Source organism: Centroberyx gerrardi, chromosome 5 (assembly GCF_048128805.1).
Source record: "Centroberyx gerrardi isolate f3 chromosome 5, fCenGer3.hap1.cur.20231027, whole genome shotgun sequence".
In the NCBI taxonomy this organism is placed as follows: Eukaryota; Metazoa; Chordata; class Actinopteri; order Beryciformes; family Berycidae; genus Centroberyx; species Centroberyx gerrardi.
In genome coordinates, this window is record NC_136001.1 from 5,549,318 (window position 1) to 5,576,069 (window position 26,752).

A 26,752-nucleotide genomic window follows, 5' to 3' on the forward strand; every position below is an offset into this window, starting at 1 on the left:
AGACTATAAACTATAGCGCTGTGCAGTGTGCGTTGGCGAAAATCATTATTATTACGTTGGCGAAAATTATTATTATTACGTTGGCGAAAATTATTATCAAACTAAGCAAATTCTAATATTTTCTGAACTACTGTATATTTAAGTGCTGAAAAAGAAATATCATGGTTTCATAGGTTGCCAGTTTGAATCGACCAGCTAAAAAAAATGGAAAACTTGTGTCTATGCATGTGTGTGTGTATGGATGTGGATGTGTGTATGCACAGTACACCTTTCTGCCAGAAAGTCAATCTGCTGCTAGCAGTGTGCTTGACCTTGCCTGTCTCTCTCTGTCTTTCTGCAACAACTAAGACCCAGAATAAAAGCCTCCAGGCTAGTCAATAAATCAAAAGGCCTTGACCCACCTGTTTCCACACCTCACATCTCTCACCTTGCCATCGCATTAGCACCAGCGTCCCACAAATCCCTCCAAATCTCCTGCAAACCCCCCTAAATCAGCCTTATTCACATGGCGGCCATATTTGATTTAGGTCATACTCAACTACCTGGAAGACAGTGAAGAAGATGGAAACAGCAAACTCAACTGGTCTTTGGACAAAAAATGTAAAATATACACCAAAATGATCCTTGGATATGGTGGAGTGACGATCCAAATCAAAGACTAAAGCAGCTGGACTGAAGGAACATCCATGATGTTGAGCCATTTATGTTGCATTTTTCATAATGATATTGAACATTTTGTGATTGTCCATGAAATTGCTTTCCACCCTGTCATAATGCCCCATTAAGAAAACCCACTTTTCTGTAATGACATCCCAGCCAGCAGACGTTTTTCCTGCAGTGGAGGGAAAATAACTGAGGTAAACCCAGTGAGCATCAACACTATATTTTCTCATTTTCATCATATTAAGCTGGCAGTTTGACATGGTCAACCTTAACACAGTTTGTTTCAGTTGTTTCAAAATATGATTATGATTTTGCTGCCCGCTTTGTTTTGTGAAATCGAAATTAGTTTTGAAAGCTATTTTAATATGAAATTTTACTGCCATAATATCATATTGTTAAATGTTGAACATGGCCACCTCCAACATTATTGCGCAACATCAGCCTTTGCTTTGGACCTTCTCCAGCGCTGCATAAATCAAATATGGCAAGCATGTAAATACAGCAGATTCACCAGGTTTCCTCTGAGCCCCAGCAGTATAGCTGCTATTTTCCACTTCCATGTGAGGGAAATGTGTAGCATGTATGTGATGTTCACTGACCTTTTTCTTGCCTGCCTGTGCAATCAGCCTCAGTACAGTATATCACTATATGTGCTATCATTATTAATGCGCTGCCGTGTGTTGAGTGTGTTCTACACTACAGGGAGAAAAGTAGTGACCTATTTATTTCAGTGCTTTCACTCTGCCTGCTGTTCTGTTTCTCTCTCTCTTCTTCATCTCTGTTGATCTCTCTCTCTCTCTCTCTCCCTCTCTCTCTCTCTGCATCTCTTTTCTGGTGGGAATGGACCTGCAGTTGAAAGCAGATTTCTGTCTTACGGCTCATATTGGGCTGTATTGCCTGCCTTTATCCTGTATCCCTTCCCTCCTCTTTTTTCCTTCTCAGTTGTGTGTGTGTGTGTGTGTGTGTGTGTGTGTGTGTGTGTGTGCTGACAGGAGTTCAGTAATTAACAGAGAAGGGGTGATACTGGTCAGGTTTCACAACAGCTGTGCTGTGGAGTTCTGTGGGGGTGTGTGTGTGTGTTTGCTGGGTGGGGTGAGGGTGTGTAAGGGTGTTTCTTCATCCATGTGTGACAATGTACATCTGTGTGCATCTGCATCCATGCATCCGTGTGTGTGTGTGTGTGTGTGTGTGCGTGTGTGTGTGTGTGTGTGTGTGTGTGTATGTGTGTGTGTGTGTGTGTGTGTGTGTGTGTGTGTATGATTGGCAACCCAAGCCAGCCAATACTTGTATCTGTGTCCAGCTCCCCAGGGGCAGATTAGGTATTTAGTTGAATGGTGTTGGGTTGACATACCACCAGATGGTTTATGCATAATGTGTGTGTGAGCTTGTGTGTGTGTGTGTGTGTGTGTGTGTGTGTGTGTGTGTGTGTGGCAGGGGGGTGGCAAGTTTTTGGTGAAAATTGGCTGCTACCCTCAGGCCAAAAAGCTGTTGTAGCCTACTGTTGTAAAATCAGACTACTATTTCACTGCTTCCATATGAGACTGAATGGCTTCTCGTTTAAAGGGATACAGTAACATGTTTGTTGTATTTGGGTCTGTTATTTCACAGGGAACTTATTAAAATGTGGGAGGGAAGTTTGTATTTTCAAACAATCGGGAAACAGCTATATTTCTTACTCTATTTTTTTTATTCTTGAATGTTTTTTTAACCTTCATTTAGGCTATACACACACACACACACACTTGTTTTATTCTGTTGTCATAGCTTTGAGCACTGGTGTGAGTTGAAGCAGAGTAAAGGCTTGATCCTGGTGGGGGACGGCGGCATGGGGATTGGGGGGGATTAACAGCAGGGCAGGTGGTCTTGGTGCAGTTCCCAGTACAGGGAACTGGTTGTCTGCTGGCATGGGGTGGGCAGATGAGGGGCTGGGTGGTAATTGAAAGGCTCTGTAGAACCCTGGGTGGGGACTGGACTGGGGGGTATGGAAGTTGGAGGTGTGGGTGAAGGTACGGGCTATCGGGATCCTGGGCTGGGGGGAGTGCTGGATTCATGGGGCTTTTGCTATGGTTGTATGGTGCTGGTGGTACTGTAGTGGGAACACAGGTAGTCCAGATAGTTGTAGATCAGGGCTTCTCTAATGTTCTCATTGAAACCCATTTAATTAATTAATTAATTAATAGTGGAGAGATGAAGCTTACAAGAGTCATTCTTATACTCTCCAACTGGTGTAGTCAGTTAACTTCAACTGAAATTAAATGGGTACTCATTTTGATGTGGACTCCCTGGAACCCCCTCAAGGGCCCCTGGAACTCCTTCAAGTTCACTCCTTTCCCCTGGGTGGGACCCGGACCGCACTTTGAGAACCACTGCTATAGACCATTGAGCTTCTCATTGGGTTTGATTCTGGGCAGCTCTCTCTAGGGGACCATGCAGGGACTCAGCTGTGAATGTAGGCCAACGTCGGCACACGCTCACATGCCAGCATGCGTGTACACACCACACACACACACACACACACACACACACACACACACAAAGACTGTTTATACTGTAAACACTCATACTAGATACAGTCTACTATATTTTATCCTAACCATTTGCCTCCCTATCTATTCTCACAGGTCCTCGGCGTGGCCATCAGGAGAGCGATCTAGCCAATCAGGAGAGGTGAGGGGCGAGGCCGGCCAATCGGAGGGGAGAGATGTTGGCGCAGGGCGGGCGTGCGGCCCTGGCTGTCATGTCATTACTGCTGCTACTATGGCAGGAGGCAGCACCCATCGAAGTCCCACAAGACCGTAAGTCACTCAGCCGTCATCACATCCACTTAGTAGCATGTTACAGCAAATGTATACATTAGAGGGATACTTATTGGGAATCATAACCACATTTATGGCAACACTGTTAATGCTATTGGTGGGAAAAAGCCTTACCAACATCTATGATATGGGATTTGGTGACACTTGAAACCTTTAATGGATGTTAAAGATTGTAATGCGTCACAATGCACTTTATTGAGGGACCGGAATTAGGAGGACTTCATTACCCAGAAATCCTGAAAAGTGATGTCAACAGACTAAAAGTCATCCAAGTGTGTGGTGGGGTGGAGGTTCAGCCGTCATTGGTGAGTCTGGCTTTCTCTGGACGGAGCACTCGCTCACTGCTGTTTAAGAGACACTTTGGGATTCTGCTATTGATTTCCAATTCGTCACTTCCTGTGTGGAGAAGATTTCCCACCAGTGACCAAAGTGACACCAGAATTTAATTTGGGGATGGGATGTTCTTCTTCTGTTGCAGCCACACTTTGATTTAGGCTGAGAAGACGGGGGTATTTTTACATAAGAAATGTGCTTAGTGTGTGGCTATTTGTTTACATCATTACGTCTCACAGAAATCTCCACATAGCACACATAGTTTCAGGATTGGTTATAGGGTCTGAAATTGCTTATTGCAGGTTTAAATAGCCTGTCTGAAAATGAAACTGGGTATGAAACGAAACACCAAGAGAATATTCACTTGCTTCCCTTCAGCAAGACCTCATTCAAAGAGGAAGCATGTGTTCTTTGCGCTTTTCTCTCCAATTCCGAGTAAATGAACTTCAAATATATAGGCTTTTAGACCAGTTTCTAAATTCACATTAGAATGAATGCACTCATTCTCAGGCGAACTCATGGTAAAATGCCAGCAAGACGGTTTACACGTATTTCTGGAAAACAGCTGAATTATGAATTGCGGCGTAGTACTACTTCAACAGTGAACTTAATGCGTTTGTACGTTATCACCCTGAAAACTGGGTTCCAACTTTTTCAGCAATCATTTTTTAAACATCTTAGTGCATAGGCGTATCGCTCGAGCTGGGGGAGCGATCACATTAACATTTGATTACCATGAGAATGAACTCGTCCATATTTCTGGGTAATAAATCATGAGAGTTTAACATAAGGTCGGCTTAGGATGGCTCAATTTTTACAAATTCATCCCACGGCCATTGCTCTTCATTGATTTTGAGCAGAGGGTCAGTACACATGATTCTACACACACACATTAATACATCATACATGTACATGCACCCCCCCACACACAAATACACTTGTATGCACACCCACACACACACACATATTCCCATACCTGCCCATTATAACCAGTATGAAAGCTTCTTGACTGGAGTCTCCTGTTAAATGGACTCCTGTGGGAATTGGGAACAAAGACACAAAAGAAAACAGAGAAGTCCCGCCTTTTCTTTATGTTTTCTCTCTCTCTGTTCACACTGTCCTTTTTCACAGCGACGACTGTGAGCGTCTCGCACTGGGCCAGTGAAAAATGATTTGATAGTGAGAGAGCCCCAAGGGCACCTGGCTTCTATGTCACACGCACACACACATACACACCCGCAGTCGTCAGCTGTCAGCTGCTCTGTCTTCTATCTCTCTGACCCCCTATGGCGCCATCTCGCTCTCTCTCTCTCTCTCTCTCTGGCTCTTTATAAGCCTGACCTTTCAACCCTGGGCCCATGATGCTCTATTGATCTGATACACACACACACACACACACAAACAGCAGAAACCCCCTTCCTTTCAGAGAGCATTTGTATAATTCCCCTATAACCCAATGACCTCTTCGAAATGAATTCACCACACTATGATAAACTGATAGACAGACAGGGATTTTGACTGAAATTGTCAAGCTGCATTCAGCACTATGCTATAGTATAATCAGTTGGTGATTTATTCTATTTTAAAGGCGCTATGCACCGCATTTTAACATCCATAAATCATTACCATATTAATCTTGAGACATTAGCATAGTTACAGTAAACAAATGAGGCCATCGCCAAGAAGATTGACAGCCTCTACACTGCATTTTACATTGTGAGTCACCGGGTCAGATTTGGAGGGAAATCTGTGGGATTGCTTTACGGCACAAAACAGGAAGAGGGCGCTGTTCTTCCAGAGCAAACGGAGCTAAAGCTTTCAGAGTTTCTGGCAACAGCAGATGGTGGATATGGTGGATATCCTCTTCAGTAAAGACAAAGAGAAAAGCAACAGGGATTATGGGAAATGTGATCTTAATTTTTAGAAACACTAGTACTAATTACTAAATACCGCTGGCGTGAGATAGAGGCTACCAATCGTCTTGGTCATGGTCTCATTGGTTTGTGGTAGTTATACCAAGGTAGCACTATTAATTTGACAATGATATATTGATGGTTAAAAAAGCAACACATAGCACCTAACAAGGGGGATGTTTGGTAGGTAAATTCCTCCTTCATCATGTTTTCACTAAATGTATAGTTGATGCAGGAACGGTGTGCTAATAGGAGATACAGAGGGTGTATAATCTCTACTCTTTATCCAATGATTGAAAACATTAGGGGTTAACTCCTCCCACGTTAGAGCTAGCAAAGGCGCCACAGGGTCCACACTGTGTTATTGGGTTTTGGTTGGCTTTCATTCACCAGAGGAGAATGAGAAGAACATGGGTTTGTCGTTTGTTCTTGTTCCCCATCCCCCTCTTTCCTTAACGCTGCCTTATCTGCTTTACAGCCATGTGCACTGCTGACCTTTATTGATGAGGGCTTTCTGCACTTCCGTACAGGACATACACACACACACACACACACGCACACACACACATACACATAAACAGGTGATTAGGCAGAAAAAACCTGCCCCTGATGCTTAACATGACTCCAGCATATACATACACACATGTACGCGTACACACACACACACACACACACACAAACACACACTCCAACCCACCATTATTGTGTCTATAGCGCATATGATGAATACCATTTAAAGCCAGTAAATAGAACTGGGGGGCTTGTACCTGTCGAAATAGAGTCATTATCATTAATTGTTAATTGGAATCAAATCCACAAAACATGCAAAAACATGCAGGCAAAACACCACATACACACACACACACACACACACACACACACATACACACACAACAGACGCTATGTCAAGACTCATCTTTCGCAGTCAGAAACACAAGGTCAAGCCACTGACACAGGGTTGCTACATCATTGTAATGTGTGTGTACATGTGTGTCGGGGGGGGGGGAGGGGGACTTTTCAATCACAAACAGCCTTGACAGTCCATATATTAGGCTGTCTTATAGATGTGTACTTATATAGAACATTCACGTGAGTCCATTTCCAAGGTGAGAGAAATAAGAAACAAGCAACAATGAGAAAAGCAACAAGAGGAGTCCTGAAATGAATGGGATGGACACATTTCCTGTGGTGGTTCATGCCGATAGTCTCACACAGTACAATGAATTATATGTGTGGAACAACATCTCAGGAAATATTGGCATCATCTGAAACCATTATTGCCATTTAAATGTATTATTGAAGTTGAATTTGACAGCATTTCTACACTGGTGTTTTGCTGTATTTTCTTTAAAGCTGCACAAGGCAAGATTTTTATATACAAATACAACCGAAACACAAAGTGTGGCTGCAACTGAGAACCTTACAGGATTTCTGGGTATTGAAGTCCTGAAATTCCAAACAGTTAACTCTCGCTGCCTTGTGGGACCGCCAACGTGCGACATTGCGTTTATTTTTTCCCCCTCTGTCACTGATCTCTAATCTGCTACGGTGATGAACGCAGTGTTACATTGTGATAGATTGTTGATGCATGAGCTAAACCTATTTTTCTCTCTTTTACTTTCTCTTTCCAACCAATCGTCCTTCCCTGATGTGGTAACGCCTTACAGGTGAGTCCTCCAGCCACTGTTTTCTACCTCGAACACTTAGACGACAGAGCTTTGTCTCATTTTTAGATCTAATATAGATTTTATAGATATTTTGTACTATGTCCATATTTAAGGCCCATATTTAACGCTACTTAACCACAAGCTATAACATAAACTGTAACATGCAAAGTTGTAACATAGCACCGTAACTGTTTATATGGTTTAACAGTCATATCTCTAATATGATTAACAACCACACTGCTATTTGTCCACCCCTCTCTCTGTCTCTCTGTGGCTTTACCTTGGACTAACAGCAAAGATCCTGCAGGACCGTAAGTGCTTCATGTTAACATGTTGCTGCTTAAGTTTCTGTCTCTAGCAGCCCATTTTAATTAGATGTCATATGTTTGTGATGCTTGGGGGAACACTACAAGACCTAACAGACTGTGAAAAGATTATGCATCGTACACTTAACGCCTGCCTTTTCCAAATTTTTTTCCTCTTGCGTTGTAGAGGAAATGCCAGTTGATGACCAATTGGATTTAGGGAACACACACTCAATACACCAGTTGTATTTAGGGAACACACACTCAAACACACCAGTTGTATTTAGGGAACACACACTCAATATACCAGTTGGATTTAGGGAACACACACTCAAACACACCAGTTGTATTTAGGGAACACACACTCAAATACACCAGTTGGATTTAGGGAACACACACTCAATACACCAGTGTGGATTTAGGGAACACACTCAATATACCAGTGTGGATTTAGGGAACACACACTCAATATACCAGTTGGATTTATGGAACGCACACTCAATACACCAGTGTGGATTTAGGGAACACACACTCAATATACCAGTTGGATTTAGGGAACACACTCAATATACCAGTTGGATTTAGGGAACACACTCAATATACCAGTTGGATTTATGGAACGCACACTCAAATACACCAGTTGGATTTAGGGAACACACACTCAATACACCAGTGTGGATTTAGGGAACACACTCAATATACCAGTGTGGATTTAGGGAACACACACTCAATATACCAGTTGGATTTATGGAACGCACACTCAATACACCAGTGTGGATTTAGGGAACACACACTCAATATACCAGTTGGATTTAGGGAACACACTCAATATACCAGTTGGATTTATGGAACGCACACTCAATACACCAGTTGGATTTGGGGAACACACAATTAAAAATACAATTTGACCATCAGTTGGATTTGGGGAACACACACTACCTGAGTTCTTATACCATTCAGCCCCCCCAAATCTCACAAAGTCTCGCACTACTACACACAACCAAATTGAACATGGCAACAAAGCATGTTTGGTATTTTTTTCCTTCTCTTACTCAACTTGCTCAAATCAACATATTTGATTGGCTGGAGATGAAAGAGATTAAACGACACAAACCAGCGCTGACACACTCTGATCTGGAAAACCGTGATACCAAATTATAGCTAGAATCGTCCTAAAAGTCATGTAGTGTGTCCCCAATATTATTAATGAACATTAGTGAATGACAGATTTGTAAATTCCAAGGAATCATTGATTTGTAAGAAACAGTAGTTAAAGTGCATGAATGTGAAATACAGTAGCGACAGACAGTAAAAATGGTGAAAGTCTTCTTTTTTTTTTTTTTTACTTCGGAGGATATGGTATAAGCTGATAATATGCTGAGGGATAATTTCCATGCTAATTATCTCTTACACCCTGGCTTTTATCAAAACCAAGCATACTGTAAAATACTCTTATGGTTGCCATAGTAACATGAAGGATATGTATAATACAGTACTTTGTCAGTTGTGAGTGAGATTAGTTGGTACAGTAGGCATTGGCAGCCCTTGTACAGGGAAGCTTGAGTCAAGCCTCTATGGGGAAAAGCCTCAATTAAAAGGGAAAAAACATTCTCTCTCTCTCTCTCTCTCTCTCTCTCTCTCTCTCTCTCTCTCTCGCTCCAGCTCTCGCTCTCCCTCCATCTTCTCGCTTTCTCTGTCTATCCGCTAGATAGGAATTCATTCACACAGTCCAGCGGCAGAGCTTCCCCTTCAGAGCAGCGAGGGCTTTTCCTTTAATCTAGCAGGCGGCTGGCTCTCTGAAGCGCTTGTTATGTTGTGTTAGGCTATGTGTGTGTGTGTGTGTGTGTGTGTATGCGCGTGTGTGTGTGTCTGTGTGTGTGTGTGTGTTTGTGTTAGTTTCAGCCCTGCAGTGCTCACTGAGCTAGAAATGCAGCAGGGCAGAGAAATGTTGGCTGCGTGGTTATGTCTGTGTCTGTTGTGTTGGGGGGGGGGGGGGCTAAGTGAGCAATTAAATATGTATAGTAGACTGAACACAGCTGGGGTGGAGGAAACTGGGGTCCACTTATTTCTTTCATCAGGGTGCAGACTAGGTTTAGACCGATATACGGGGCCGATATTTGCCTTTTATTAAAAATCAGATATCGGCCAGTCAGTGACGAGCTTTAGTGTCCCATGATGCTCTAAATGCTGTTTCAGAGGCTTTTCCACCCTGACAAGAATACAATTTCTTTCCCTTCCTTCCTCCCTTCCTTCCTCCCTCCCTCTGTCCCTCCCTTCCTTCCTTCCTTCCTTCCACTGTCCCCAATGAATCAGTATATTGAGCTGTTGAAATGTTATATGTATATTTGTGTGCAGTGCTTTGAAACTATGCAGAGCAGCACTGTGATGTGCAATCTCACAACCTCAATACACAACCTCACTGATTTAACTGTCTCTCTCTCTCTCCCTCTCTCTCTGTCTCTCTCTCTCTCTCTCTGTCTCTCTTTCCCTCCACAGTGAAGCAGCCCCCCACCATAGTCAAGCAGTCATTGAAGGACTACATTGTCGACCCCAGAGATAACATCATCATCGAGTGTGAGGCCAAGGGCAACCCCGTGCCAACGTGAGCAACACACACACACACACACACATACACACACACACACACACACACACACACACACACACACGCAGACACAAGAACACAGGCCTGCATACAAACTCTCTTTCTCTGTCACACACACACACATACACAAAATGTTCAGACACAGTTGCACGCAAAGAAAGTTCCACACACACAGACATAGGAATGCACACCCACACATACAAACACACACACACACACACACACAGCCCTCTTCTCATTTATCTATTTGTTGCTCATCCATTATTTCTCTTCTTGGATTCTTCTTCCTCCTCTCTCTCTTTACTCACCTACTCTTGAGCATCACTCCTTCACTGATTCTCTCTCCTCTCTCCTGCATGCTTTCCTACTCCTCTGCTGTCTTTCAGCCACTCCCTCCATCATCTTCACTTATTCCCTCTCTCTTCTCTTTTGTTCCCACTTGTCCTATACATCTCTCATTCCACAATCATCTGGGTTCTCTCTCTCTCTCTCTCTTTTCTACCACGCTCATGTCTGTCTCGCTTGGCCCTTTTGTCCCTATCGCCTGTCTGTCCATTGTGTCCCCTTGCCCTCCTCTCTCTCCCTCTCTCTCTCTGTCTCTCGCTCTCTCTCCCCCCCTCTATCCATCCCTCTCTTTCTCTGGCAGTGATAGTTATGAAGGGTGACAGTCCCCCTCAAATGTGCCCCCCTGCTACTCACTGCACCCCTCTGTCCTTGAAAACCCCTGAAATGCACACGTACACACACACACACACACACACACACACCTCACCTATGTTGTCATTGTTAATGTAGTAAAGGTTGAGCTATGTTTTAGTTACACATACAATACATAATCACACACTTCCTTTACTTCCTTTTTTCCAGTGGTCCACCCTCCACACACACACACACACACACACACACACACACCCCTTTGCTATCCTTCCCCAAAGCTTTCTTCTCTGCCCCCATGCAACCGCATAAACCCAAAGTGACACCTGTCCGCCTGCCCTTCCTATCCCCAACCTGACAACCGGTCTGCTGTGCTTTCTGCTGCTACATCTCTTGTCCCCTCTGCCCCCCGCCCCTCCACCATCCCTCCATTCCCACCCCCCTCCATCACTCTATGTCTGGTTGTCTGTTCCTGTTGATGTGAACCCGGTCGACGCTCCCCTTCCATCACAACCTTCTCTCTCTCTCTCTGTCGCTTCTCTCTCCATTCTCCTACTTTTGTTTGCAAACTGCCGTCGCCAGTGTTACGTTAAAGTCAACAGGGAGCGACCGCAAGGGGGGCGGGACGCGGTCACTTTGAAAAAAAAATGCTGTGCCTGGCTTCTTTTTAGGAAGAGTAGAGTGCTTTGTTATGTAAGTAGAGAAAAGTTCAACTTTTTAGAGGAGACCACATGACGGCGACCAATCACAACGAAGAGGAGGCGGGGTTTTGCTACGTAGGCAGCTGATAGTTTAGAGCAAAAACAACAAGCGGAATGAAAATAGACCGGTACTAAAGTTGATAGTCGTTTTTTTCCCGTTGTACATAAGCGCTGTTTGATGATAGTAACAGCCACTGCAGCTAGACCTAATGGAAACAGCATATGCATTTGATAACCTGCTTGTGGCGGCCATATTGGAGGTCCTCAGCTCTTGCTAAACAATGGCTGATAACAGCTGATTGCATTTCTAAGCGTACGACTTGGCCGTCTCAGCAGAACTTGGAAGGGTTGGCAAGTATGTTTAGTGCTGTTTTTGACTGGGGACTGATCATTTCATCACTGATCCATCTGATTGATTTAGTGTTTTAGATAATGTCAGCGTGTTAGCTAGCTAACTGTGGTGGAAGTTTTCTGTAATAAAGAGACTTGGAGATGAGAAGTTGTCCTTCTGTTATCTTTATTGCTTGCAAGCAAGGCGCAATGCCCACCCAACAAGTGTGTGAGACAAAGAGCGAAGCAATGAGCTTTGTCCGCCCTTCTTATAATCATGTAGTAGAAACAGCTGAGTCATGAGAAGTCCGGCACATTCTTACACTTGAAACATTCTACGATTAGGGTGCATCTGTGCAAGACAAAGATAAACGGGCTAGACTTTCCAGGGTCATCTTCACACAGTAGCCATTGTCTCAAGCCAGTGGAAATGTACTGAGAGCAGACAACATAGAAATAAGACAGTGCTTAATGCATAGAGAAATAGAATGGTATAATATAATTTCCACTACACTAACCATAGCATCTGGTCAGCTAACCATCACTGTCTTATACATCTGAATTGGGCACTCTTTAGTAGAAGCTAACATTAGTGTTTATAGTGGCTAATAGCTGCATGCTAACATTAATATCAGCTGCCTTGCTAAATTACTGGCTAGTTAGCTAGCTAGCAAAGCAACTAATTAGAACTTTTACATAGAACAATACTACACCCACAGCACAACAAATTTTTTCAGTTATCTCGTCGTTTCTAGCCTGGTTGTTAATATTTACACATTATTTGAGCACCACCAATTCTCAAATGAACCTCCATGATGGAGTCAGACCTGGTTGATAGGAGATTTGTGAGTGCTACTGCAAAACTTATCTTCTTTTTTAAAACCCATAGAAGATCTAAAACGATATTGACAGAAGAAAGCAAAACACTTTGGAAACTACAGCTGCTGGAGGACTTGAAAGTGGAATAGTATATGCTTCACTACTCCACCACCTTTGTCTCTTGTCTCCCCTCTTTCTTTCTTTCTTTCTTTCTTTCTCTGCATCTCTGTTCCTCTGTCTCTCTTTCTGCCTCTCTCTTTCTCTATCCGTCAGCTTCACCGATCTTTCTCCCTCTCTCCTCCTCCTCCACCTCTTTTCTTCCTCTGTAAGGCCATCAGCCAGCCTGTTACACCAGTCTATGCCCAGTCTGACCGCCCATTCACCCACTATTTAGTTAGACACACACACACACACACACACACACACACACACACATGCTCACACAAAGGCACACCTGAAAACACATGCAGGAATGTACACACAAGCAAATACACACACACACACAAACACATGCACACCCACACACACAAGCATAAACTCACCTGCAAACGTATTCACATACTTTCACACATGCACACATACATGTAGGGATGCACATACACGTACACACACACACACACACACACACACACACACACACACACACAAACAGTCACTGGGTCTCCTGTGGTTACATCATTGGAGGTCTGACCAGCTCAGGACAGTGGTCCCATTCAGCGGTACATTGTTTATTTGGAGACAGATTGGCTTTACATAAGACACACACACACACACCCAGAAACACACACACATATACACACACACGCGCACACTCGCGCAGAGTCTTGCGTACACGCACACACTCACACGGCCTCACAATAAGGCACTCACGGGTACTCTCACACACGCACATACTCATTCTCCCCTTCCCAGGACAGGCATTGTGCTCGAATAATGCGCCCAGTTGACTATTCATGCTCATGAAACATTCAGCGAAAGGGATCGTTCACTCATTCACTCCCAATCAGTCTCTCACCACACCACACACACCACACACACCACACACAACTCTGGCCTTCAGTCCTTCAATAGTGGCCCATTGTCCCGTAGCCGGCCAGGCTCGCCGCTCTGCTCCGCTGCAGCCGAAACAGGCCGAGCTGCACCGCCGCTCGCCTAAAAATGACAGGAACCGTCTTTTGTAAATCCCCCCCCCCTTCGCCCAAAAATAGAGCACGGTTATGTAAGCACATTCGCTGTTCTTCAATAATTAGAGAACCTTCTGGAAACACAGCAGGGAGGAGGATTAGGCCTACAGTACTACCACAAGCTAATGGAGAGTGTGGTGTGGTAGATCATTTGATTTTTGTGTTGCCGTCACATGCCGGTTCAATAATACCTGACGGCAACCAAGTGACAAGCAGAGAACATCCACATTTTCTGCTTGTTAAGACAATTAGAGTCCATGTTAAATCGTCAATTACACGTCTGATGCGTATTTTCTCCTGACCAAAGACACCAAAAACCTGCTTCTGTTACAGGGTCGTTGTTGGGTAACTTGAGTATTATAGAAAGTTCCCACTTCCCTGGTCCTGTTAACCCCGTTGTTGGGTTGAAGCTATATATTGAGTGAAATATTCAAACCCAAGGCACCATTTATGGCTGCACCATTACATCAAATGGAAAATTGAGATTTTTGTGCATCATTTTATACACGTTTCCCCGTAATTCAGCCTGACATGTTTAGTGTTTTTGGAAACCTTGGGATCTTGACTACAATTTAAAATAAAGCTCTTTGGGTTTCATCAAAGCTTGGCTGCAAAACACGTGTTAGTAATGATGGTCCTGCATGCTGTAGAAGAAGCTTTAATTCCTAGATCACCAACATTTACACGAAAGCATCCAGGCACCGGAAACCAGGCACAAAACACTTCCAATTCACGCACAAGTTGCTCTCTCTTTGCTAACTCCTGGACTCTTTCTTTCCATTTCTGGTTCAGGTTCTCATGGCGAAGGAACGGGAAGTTTTTCAACATCGGGAAAGACCCCAGGGTGGCGATGCGGAAACGCTCGGGAACCCTGGAGATCGGTTTCCGCAGCGGAGGACGGCCGGAGGACTACGAGGGCGAGTACCAGTGTTTCGCCTCCAATGACTTCGGAACGGCCCTGTCCAACAAGATCCTGCTCCGGGTCTCCAGTAAGCACGCGCGCGCACACACACACACACACACACACACACACACACACGCACACACACAGATCAACAAGCAATATCTGCCGTTAGCGTTCAGTAGCTGGGTTTCCATCAAAGCATTATGGTGTATTGCATTTCTAAAGCTGAATGGAAACAGCAAATTTATGATAATGTTTCCCCAATATCGTAAAAGGTTTTCACTCTTGCTTGTGGCAGAAAAGGTTTTTTGTCAATAAATGATCTGATGAATAATGATAGAAACATATTTGTCGAATAATTACTGATGTAACCACGTTTTCCTGTAAAATATCTGTCCGCCACAAACTCCTGTTATCGCTCCTATTTATAAGTCCGATTTAATTCATTAATATAATAAGTCCGACCAACATTAGCTGACAATAAAGAAAAACTTTTCCAGTAGTAATCAATTCTTAAAAGAGAAATTCTTGTTTTTTCTGACGGACATTATTCTCTCCATCCCATATGATCGAAATGCTCGTAATTCTCATTTAATTTTTTTATGACGTTTCAAAACCTTGCTCAAAATTTGCTTGACATTTGGATGGAAACAGCTAGTGTCTAACAGAATATATCATTATTTTCAACTCACTCTCTCTCTCCTCCTCCTCCTCCTCCAGAGGCTCCTCTGTGGCCTAAGGAGGTGTTGGAGCCGGTGGTGGTGACTGAAGGCTCCCCACTGGTCCTGGCCTGCAACCCCCCACCAGGCCTGCCACCTCCATACACCTTCTGGATGAACAGCGGTAAGCAGCATAGACACACACACACACACATACACACATACACACACACACAGATGCTACAAGCCAGATTATATGTTTGCGGTGGCCAGTGGGTGACTTTTGGCTTTCCATACATCTTGAATACCACTGATTGGGTTTTGATGAAACTTGGAGGAATGATGCATATCACCATTGAGTTCCAGCATTCTCAAAATTACACTGATTACATTTAATGGTCATTCGGGGACAGCCTCTATCTTTCCCTGTTTTTCATAGCAGGTCGTCCTCTCCAGTGACCTCTAACATTTCTTTCATTTAGTCTTTTATCCCTCGCTTTCTTTTCTCTCTCGGTTTCTCTTCCTCAGCAGTTTGAAGGAGGCTTTTCAGTCTCACACCTCTCCACACCTCTCTCCTTTCACACTATACGTCCTGCTCCCGAGTGGGTTCTGCTACTGCTGAGCCAGAGTAAACGCGTGTGTGTTTGTGTGTGTGTGTGTGTGTGTGTGTGTGTGTATCTCTGCGTGGCTTGTAACAAAGAGCTGAGAGGGCAGATCCCAGGTCCAGCCAGAAGCCATTTTACAGCTATAGAGAGACACTGTAGAAATAACCTTCATTAACTAACAAAAACATTCACCTTAACAGGTCATTTAATCCAGTATTGAGTCTTCAAATCTTAAAACATAATTAAAAAATGTCCAATTGGGTGAGATAATTCACTGCTAACCTGGTAGTTTGTCTTGTTAAAGAGCAAAAGTGGCCAATCATATTTCATTCTGTAACTTCCCTATAACATTATAATGCTATCCAGCTAACTGTTTAAAGCATGGAGACTCATTTCATCTGTCAAGTCAGATACAGGAAATTAAATTAAATTGTCTAGAAACATCTAGAAACAAGGCAGAATAAGACAGAAGAAAATGAGACTGTAAGAAAACTTGTGAAACAATTTGATTACCATTGGAAGCAAGTGAACTTATCTCACCCTACTGGTATATCTGTTCACTAAGAAAAATAGGATTTTAAGACTGATATATTTTGCCCATCTTGATCTTTAAGGTAAATACAGTGACACATTTAGATAAACCCCATTCAATAAACTCAGCTCACCCCAATTAAAAAAGTGACTCATGCTGCTATCTGGTGCTCTCACCTTATGTGAACTTGCCACAGTCACAGCATGTATTACACACATACACACACATACGCTCATATCAGCCATAGTACATCATATCAGCATGACATGTAGTCCAGACACTGTTACACGCCAACGCATGATTAAGACCGCTGGCCCGGCTGCTGATTGGTCCTCAGGCATCGTCTTGACGACCATACGGCCCCCATCAGTCGGTGCGGTTACAGTGTGTGTATGACGGTCTGGCTGGGTGTATGTGTGGGTGTACTCAGAGTTAATGTTAGCCTGTAGCGACTATAGGATGACACATCGCCAGCTGTAGCATAAGCTAATTGAATAGACGTTGAACTGGATTACATGTGAAAGCCTATATAGTGTAATGTGGGAGTGGATATGAAGATACATACGGTTGGTTGTATTATAAATCACTGTCATTTACTCACACATTGTCTAAATAGAACTTACATGATCGACCCTGGATGATTCTATATATGAAATGTATGCGGTTTGCTCATCAAGTTGAATTGACTTACTGTTTATATTAATGGACAAGCTCTGTCTTGTCCAATTAAAATGAGTGTGTTTTTGGGGAGACTGGGAAAGTGAATGAGGAACACCCAGATTCCCCCATCTGGTCTAGGGATTCAAATCCGGAAAAATTTATCCTTGTAAGACTTGTACAAGTAAATTAGCTAACTCCATAGCAGATAATAGTAATAGCAGATAGTAGCATACTAGAATAGTAGATATTAGTAATGGTAGTAATAGTAGCAGATAATAGCAATGGTAGTGTTAGTAGATACTTGATTTGATTAAGTTTATTATCCCCAAGGCGAACGTGCGTACATTAAAATACAGTACTAGGGATTAAGAAACAATGCAGACAAGTGATATAAAATAAAAAATACAAATCATAGCAGGGGTGCATTGTGTTTACATTATTATTATTACAAAGTGGGTCTGATAAGGTAGATTTGTTTCCAAATTCAGTAAACTGTCTTGTCAGCTCAGTTAACCTGAACAAACTGTTGTTAGCAACCTAACTAGCCAGCAGGATAATTAAGCAAAGCAACCTAATGTTAATGTTAACATGTGACTACTAGCCACTACTAAGGTTAACTTCTGCTAGATACGTTAGCTAGTGCACAAAATTGATTTGTTTACAACAAGACAGTGTAGCTAACCAGATAGGCTACTATGGTTAGCTAGCTAACAAGGAGACATGATCTAAACACAAAATGAATCAGATGTATCAGTGGTGAAACGATCAATTCCCAGTTAAAACAGCACAGAAGTTAACCATGTCTATTCAGTTCTGTTTAGACAGCCAAGTTGTACGTTTAGTAACCCAATCAGCTGTTAACAGCCGATGAACAGCTGAGGACCTCCAACATGGCCGCCAGAGAGAGAGTGAAATATGTCACCAGAAAGTCCTTTATTAGAAGATAATAGTAGTAGTTGATATTAGTAATGGTAACAGTAGACAATAGTACTGTTAGTAATAGTAGATCACACATATAGTAGGTCATGAACGTTATGATTGACTCCCCCAACTCCAACTTTCACTCATTCTCTATTTCCATCCTCTTCCATGCCTCTCTTCCTTCTTCATCCCCTAACTTGCATTGCCTCTGTCCCCCCCCCACCCCCCACCCCCTTCCAGCCATGACTTCCATCCCCCAGGATAAGCGAGTGTCCATGGGTCTGAACGGAGACCTGTACTTCTCTAACGTTTTGGCCAAAGACGCCCACACCGACTACAGCTGCAACGCTCGCTTCCTCTTCACGCACACCATCCAGCAGAAGAACCCCTTTACGCTCAAAGTGCAGACCAGTGAGTAGACAACACACACATACACACACACACACACACACACACACACACACACACAACCCATGCTGAATGATGCTGTACACTCAGATGTTTCTAGGTTAATTTGTGGTGAGATACAACAGCCTGCAAAACAATGGAAAAGAGGAATCACAGTGGTCCTATAATAAAATTTAAAAGGATGCTATACAAATGTTACAGAAAAATGACATATTTGTCCCTATAGGAATATTACAGTGATACCATAGGAGGTAAAAAAAAGAAAGAAGTATAATTACCATAAAGTATAATAAGATCACTGTAAATAGTAGGAGTAGTAGGAATATTACGGTGATACCGTAGAATATAAAAATATCTTTAAGTAAGATAAGGTCACTATAAATTCACTATTGAGTACCACAAATACATTATAGGTCCCTATAGGAATATTTCAGGACTATTACAGTGATTTTTCATGGTGTCAGTCTGGTCTCTTTATGGGAGGCATTGCTGTAAGAATGCTGTGGTCCTGTTCTCTCTCCATGTCTATTGTCTGTGTTTGACATCTGTAAGTATTGTCCAACCCATATGAAATATGAGATATCCCCATCTAGAGGCGGTGTGATGACATGACAACACATTAAATCATAATGTCTTTGATGATATTTCTTTAGGTCTTTAGGTGTTGGATTCTGTTGTACTGTCAAGGACATTGTGTATACCATCAGGTTATATGAGTGTACTTGGGCGTGTATGCAGTGTGTGTGTGTGTGTGTATGTGTGTGTGTGTGTGTGTGTGTGTGCGTGTGCCGATGATCCACTGATGTCCGCCTGTGTTTTCAGCGGAGCCGTATAACGACACTTCCTCTTACAACGCCACTGACCCCTTCGGTGGTGAGTCACTTCCAGTCCGGATAGCTCCGCCTCCTGTCCGCTCCGTCGCCGCTGCCTCACAGTAACATGGCTAGCTCGCTAACCCGCTAGCTCACTGTCTGTCAAGTCACTCACTGACTGTAGAATCACCTTTAGAAAAGCAAACCTAACCCTTATGTGATAACTTGCTTTAACAGAATTCGCATTTTGGCTTCGTGTCGAAAAGCGAGAAGGTCGAGGTTTAGACCGATGTGGGTTTGATACTAATCGTGATATTTCGGGGCCGCGTCTTTTGTCCGCTGGGTTGGAGGGAACCTGGCAGATGTCATGGCCGCCCCTCCAGCCTGTTCCTTAACTCAACTACAGCTGTGACAGAGCCAAGCCAAAGGTGAACGTCACAGTTTAACCAGTCTCCCCGAGGGGTCCCACCACTCCCAGAGGTGTCAGGCAGAGAAACACGTCACATGTCACATGTCACATGTCTAAGACAAGGGTTACAGAGGGAGGCGAATGGCGCGTGCCCTCTCACATACACACACACACACACACACACACACACACACACAACAATTAGGGTTAGACTGATACAAGTTTTTTGAACCCTGATACAGATATTTTTTGGATCAGAGCTGCTGATATTCAATATCTTTAAGTTTGACTATTTTCTTGCCTAAAAATTCTCCAACAATTCCAAGTATTCAGTGTGTATTCTTGTCAGTAGGGACGGGACGATCTGCTTATCTCACGATACGATTCAATACGCGATATGAGGTTCACGATTCAATACAACCACGATATGATGTCATAAATAAAAGTTCAATTGGGCTACAACAAAGTATGACTGTGCAGAATTATGTTTATTTCTGAGCCACAAATCTCTCCAGCAATGGCATTGGCTCGCTAGAATGTAAACAACATTTTAAAAAACGCCATTACAAAGTGCAAATAACATAATTTGAATGTAGAGCTTGTGAATTTGTGATGGGCAAGCTATATATATATGTATATATAGTGTCATCCTTCATGACTGTAAGATGCTTAGTCCACATTTCAATCAGTGTCAAATAGTCACACACAATAAATAAACATAATTAAGGAACAAATTGTCATTAATTTAAGTATATTGCATATAGATAAAATTGAATTCATATATTCATTAGGCCAGCTCCTTGACTATACAGCACCTATTGGATGAGCCCATAGCTAGAGGGGACAAATCAGGGAAAGCGGCAGCATATGTCCCATTGGCTCGGCCCCCGGGGGACCGAAGCCCAGGGGTTGATGGGATACGTCCCTCTGGGAGGAGATAGCGGTGACAGAATGGGATGACGGGCTCTGAACCCCGGCGGGGACCGAAGACGGCGAGGGAGCCGGAGAGGCAGAGAGGAGGATTAGGCTGGACGATGAATATTCAGCCTGTGTTCACGCTGTGTTCATTAATAGTCATATATGTATGGAAATCGGGTTCGCAGCCTCCCGCCTTACGCTCTCAAGCACATTGATATGTGAAAGCCGGGGGAGTGATGGGGACCGAAACAGCTGTCATCATGTGTGACTCTCACACGTGTGCCCACGCAAACTCTCTCTCTCACACACACACACACACACACACACACATAATCTTGTAATCTTGCACACATGCTACCTCGCCTATAGTCTCTCAGAAGCAAAAAGCACCTCTTCATTTGTTGGTGGGGGTGGGGGTGGTGGTGGTGGTGGGGGGGGGGGGGTCTGGCTTTCCTCCTGAGGCTGCAGTGCATCCTGGGAAGCCCTGCCAACATCATCAGCTGGGTGTTGCCCATGGGGTGTTGCCGTGGCACTTCTTCTACTTGTTCCTCTTCTTCTTCTCCTTTCTCCTCTCCCCGATGGCACTGACAGTAGGTCCTCCTCGCCACGCTCCCGTCTGTTTGCCGGCCACTGGAGATGCTAACCGCTAACAGATGCTTTAATCCCATACAGATCTGCATCACAAAAGGAGGCTAATGCTAATTTAACCCGCACTCCCCCCCTCCCCCCCTTCCCCTCCTTACTGGATTTCATGTCCGCAGTGTTAACAGCATTTGCGCTGGGATTGGATCAAACTGGAAAAGCGCAGTCTTGTTCTCTTTCACTGATGGTCAAGCAGAGGCTGATGAATTAGTCTATATAATAATAATGATAATAATCAGAGTTATAAACGGTGATGTAGTGGTAAATAAAAAGGCCAAAAAATGTTTTATGTCATGAAGATTTACATCAGTCTAAGCTGAATTTAGACGGGTTTACCCTCCACTACATCCCTGATTTCAATGCTACAGTAGTATGGAAGCAAAGACTCTATATCCATGGCAGTTTGCTCAAATCCCAGCCTGATGAGTTGAATCGGCGCTACTGTACAGTCCAATGTTGAATTTATAGTTTCTGTCCAAAGGTAAGTTCCCTTTAAACAATCCTGACGCCGACTTCGGTGAACTACCCCTTTAAATGCAAAATCACTTGTTTCTGTGCAGCGGCTCTACATTCACCACCGGTTTATTTATAGTCCCCTTGTCATCCCTCTCCTCTCACAGTCATTCTACAGTGTGTGTGGATTATAAAAGACCTTAACAGCCTCAAAGCCAGCTCCCAAGGCCTGGGAAGGTTCTGGAAACGCTCCAGCGTTTGGCAGGGCGACCGCTTATAAGACGCAACAACCAGCTAAACGCCTTCGCCAAGCCCTACGGGAAGGTTTAACGCGAGGCTGGAGAGTAAAACGTATCAACGCCGTGACCTTAAATACACTCTGTTCTGATGTCAAGCTAATCTCATTACAAGAGAAAAGGCTGGGACACTTTTTGAAGCTTTTAATGGCAATCTTTTGCAATCTCTCTCTCTCCCCTTGTAATTTGGCATCCCGGGGCGATCTTAAAGGACGATCAGTGACCTTGTTGCTGTTTTTCCACCTCATAATGTCTGGCCCGGAGGGGAGTCGAGGGTTGTAAGAGCAGTTTTACAGGCTGCTTTGGCCTGGCAACAGACTGAAAAGAGAGCCAAAGCCTTGCGGGGAGCTTCCGCTGGCTTGGCAGAGATGGAACAGAAGCGCATGGAAGTGATCAAAATAATGGTATTAGATTTATGAGAGGATGTTTACCTCCTTGCAGGAAGTGAGTCACGCTATGGAGATAGATTTTGTTTCTGGATTAGGTTTTGAATGTGTGTGTGTGTGTGTGTGTGTGTGACTGTATTAACCCCGTCCTCTTCCCCCCCCGTCTCCAGGTCGTAAAGTAGCAGAGTCCACGCCGACCTTCCTCTCTCCGTCAGGGAGTGACAGCTCCAAAATGGTGCTGCGCGGGGAACAGCTGCTGCTGGAGTGTATCGCTGCTGGACTGTGAGTATACACATGCACACACACACACACACACACACACAAAATGAAAAAAGTATTATGAGGATCAGTAAAATAACAGCAATAGAACATACTGAGACAAATAAAAAGTATGTGCAACATGAAGATACAGCAAAAATCTGAAATAGCGAGTGAAAAATTATAGAAATTATATGTAGGCGCATTACATTATATTGTATATATGTAACTTGTTTTAAAATGATCAAATAAATCAAATCAAAAGAAATATGAATATGCAACAGATGTTCTCATGATATTCTCACCAAATGAGAAGAATATGAGAATATGAAGAAAACAAATGTGACTTGACAGCATATGTACAGGATTATTAAAAATGTGCATCATATTCTCATTAGCAGGTCTACAAACGGCCATAAATATGTACAGAAAGTGTCTATTATGTGGTTATTTATTGTGGCAGCCATTCACTCACTGAACAATTTACCTTATGCCTGGCCTGAGCCTCAAGATGGTGCTGCAATACATTGTATGCACTTGCATCTTGAGTCTGGATGCGGCCTATTTTTCACATCTATCTATTTTTCACATCATCTGTTCTGTATATAATGAAGGAGGGTGCTTCTCTTTCTTCTCCAGTGGTAGTAAAAGTACTCAAATCCTTTACTTAAGTCAAAGTAGCAGTACCATAACGGAAAAATATTTCTGTTTTCAAAAATGTAGTTTAAACTCTAAAAATGCATCACATTTTATGATCTTATCATATGTTTTGCATGTAAAACCTTATTCTGCAAAGTAACTAGTAACTACAGCCGAATAAAGGATAAAGGATAAAGGCTGGAAATACTCAAGTAAAGTACCAGTACCTCAAAACTGTACTTAAGTACAGTACTTGAGTAAATGTACTTACTTGCTTTCCACCTCTGACCTTCTCCCCCTGTTCTTCCTTTCCCCTACAGTCCGACGCCCAGTATCAAGTGGTTTAAGAAGGGGGGAGACCTGCCAGGACAGAAAGTGAAGTTCGAGAACTACAACAAGACCCTGAAGATCGTCAGCGTGTCAGAAGAGGATGCTGGGGAGTACGTGTGCATGGCCAACAACCATATAGGCAGCATACGCCACTCCATCTATGTGCAGGTCAAAGGTGAGGAGGATGAGTATGTGTGTGTGTGTGTGTGTGTGTACATCAACCACAGCTAACCTAATTCCCTGTGTCCCACAGCGGCTCCCTACTGGCTGGACAAGCCGACCAATCTGGTGCTAGCCCCGGACGAGAATGGACGCCTGGTGTGTCGGGCCAATGGCAACCCTAAACCTCACATCCAGTGGCTGGTCAATGGACAGCCTGTTGAGAGTACGTTTCACTGTCGTTTTTTAAATTGACATTATATCCAGATATCTTCCCATTGCACATTTACTGTCTTGATATACGGCAAGTACAGCTTGTTAAAGGTCCCATTTTATTCAGTTTCCATGATTTTGTTTTCATATCCACTCAGGATAAGAGTAATGTTCTTCATGATGACTGGCCTGATTGGACAGATTTCAGTCACTCTTTAGTGAGGGAGCCAATCATCACCAAGTCCAGTTGTGATGTGTTTCCTGGATTTAGAAACTGCCTGGAAAAAAGGATAGATTTTTGAAAATGCAATAAGTTCAAATGTAACCACTCCAACAAAATAAACAAAATCAAATCAAATAAAATTTTTAAAAAAAATCCTATAATAGGGGACCTTTAACCAATACCGCACCTGTATGAATTACAGATTTCATTTTCCTTGTTTCTGTGTCCTCGACCCTCGTATTTCCTCTGTCCCTCCACCCTCCATCCCTCCTCATCTTTACCCCAGGCTCTCTCCCCAACCTGAGCCGCCAGGTCCTGGGCGACACCATCATCTTCCGCTCGGTGCAGATGGGAAGCAGCAGCGTCTACCAGTGCAACGCCTCCAACCATCATGGCTACCTGCTGGCCAACGCCTTCGTCAGCATCCTCGGTGAGACGCCGGAGAGGGGAAGGTCGATGTCATTTTTGACTTTTGACTTCGCCTCTCTACTGCACAGGACCTTGTCTCGGTGACTGGCCTAGCAGTACAGTACATACTGACGCACATGGTACAGGACAACAGGATCCAGCCTGTCAGTGTCTCTGATCACACAATCTCAATGCATTTTGCACCTCAAACATGTTTTTGAATCATTCAGCAATTCTACACGATCTGTAATCTGATTACTGTGTTTTTAAGCCTAACAGATAACAGTTAGCCTTTTTGCCGTCCAATTGCTATAATCACTTTACTGCCTAATCACTTTATGTTACTGCCCAATCCATGATGATAATGGTGATGATGAAAAATAAAAAGGTTCAAATGGGCAGTGAAGACATAAAGACATGCAGGGTGTTTAGCTTCATTAGAAGATCAGCTAGTAGATCAGCTCCTGGTAAATCCATGAAAACATCAGTAATTCTGAATGGAAATAGACAAGAGAAGGAGGACGTGGTGGAGGTGTAATCCTTTGTCATGTCTCTCCCTGCAGACATGGCTCCTAGGATGCTGGGCCCTAAAAACCAGCTGATCAAAGTGATTGAGAACAACCGAACCTTCCTGGACTGTCCCTTCTTCGGCTCCCCTCTACCGGAGCTCCGCTGGTGAGCACCTGGTTGTTGCTCTCCTTGTTTTTGATAGTAGTGAAATGTATTACTTTACAGAAGGATGATCATGAACGGCTCTAGAGAATAGAAACGATGGTCAAATTTAAAGAGTAAGTAAACCCCCAAACCCAGATCTGTGTAAAGCCTGACATCCAATGGTAAAAAGCATGCTGCTGAAACTGTCATCTGCTATTGGCTGATCGTTGGTGCCTTTGGTACCTTCTATAGAGGACAACAGGTGGTGACATCACCTGGCACCAAAGATCAGCCAATAGCAGGCAATTTCAGAAGCATGCTTTTTTACCATTAGATGTCAGGCTTTACACAGATTTGGGTTTGGGGTTTACTTACTCTTTAAAGACATTGAATATTTGCATAAAGTATCAGCTGTCAGCAGCTTCAGTCCAAAAATATTGAATTTAAAAACCCATATTGGACAAACCCTAGATTTGATCCCTGCTGCAGTGTGTCCTGCTGAAGTGTCCTTGACACCGAACCACTACCTGATCAGTCATTGTAAGTCACTCTGAATAGGAACGTCAGCTAAATGACTGAAATACAACATAAATATACATTTCTCATCCGAAGCCTTAAAACCTGGGAAAACTGCATTTTGACACATCGTATGGCTTTATTACTGGCTCTCCTATGTGTAAGGACTGTTGGATTTGTTAAGTTGCACCCAGGTTCATGTCTTTTTGATGCGTGCAGGTTTAAGAACGGCCAGGGCAGCGGGCTGGACGGCGGCCACTACCGGGTTTACATCAACGGCACCCTGGAGATCAAGCGAGCCAGAGCTGAGGATGAGGGCACCTATACCTGTGTAGCCAGCAACATCCTGGGCAAGGTGGAGAACCAGGTCCGCCTGGAGGTCAAAGGTCAGACATCACATCAGGCTGAGGCATCCTGTCATGCGTTATTAACAACACGCTGTAGCCCAGGAATGTTACATTACAGACTTAGCAATCACAATGTACAAAATGCCAAATGGCAAATGCGTTTCCATCACTATTTATTGTGTAATTTCTTTATCAACAAAAACTTCCATTCAACGTTTCTAATTTGACACATCATAATTCACACAGAAATACTAGGATGGAAAACCAGCTAATGACAGCAATACATTATAGATAGTTTTTCAACGCTCAAGAGCATTACATTTATAACATGATCTCACTGTCAGTGACACAAGGTGTTGATATGACATCATTCTGACATCATGTAATGGCATCATCTGCAGCCTGCAAAT

General features: G+C 43.4%; 1 protein-coding gene across 3 annotated transcripts in view; it reads left to right on the forward strand.

Moving 5' to 3' along the window:
- Positions 1-3,341: 3,341 nt before the first annotated feature.
- Positions 3,342-26,752, forward strand: part of nfasca (neurofascin homolog (chicken) a) — a 55,367-nt gene continuing 31,956 nt past the window's right edge. For all 3 annotated transcript variants that reach the window (XM_071912648.2, XM_071912643.2, XM_071912655.2), the window contains exons 1-13: positions 3,342-3,458; positions 7,686-7,703; positions 10,194-10,299; positions 14,783-14,979; positions 15,615-15,737; positions 18,512-18,682; positions 19,502-19,552; positions 22,766-22,877; positions 23,813-23,997; positions 24,076-24,207; positions 24,704-24,847; positions 25,389-25,500; positions 26,215-26,381. In XM_071912648.2, coding sequence (XP_071768749.2) covers positions 3,365-3,458; positions 7,686-7,703; positions 10,194-10,299; positions 14,783-14,979; positions 15,615-15,737; positions 18,512-18,682; positions 19,502-19,552; positions 22,766-22,877; positions 23,813-23,997; positions 24,076-24,207; positions 24,704-24,847; positions 25,389-25,500; positions 26,215-26,381 — 1,612 coding nt within the window. In that variant the 5' untranslated portion in view covers positions 3,342-3,364. The remainder of the gene's footprint in view (positions 3,459-7,685; positions 7,704-10,193; positions 10,300-14,782; positions 14,980-15,614; positions 15,738-18,511; positions 18,683-19,501; positions 19,553-22,765; positions 22,878-23,812; positions 23,998-24,075; positions 24,208-24,703; positions 24,848-25,388; positions 25,501-26,214; positions 26,382-26,752) is intronic.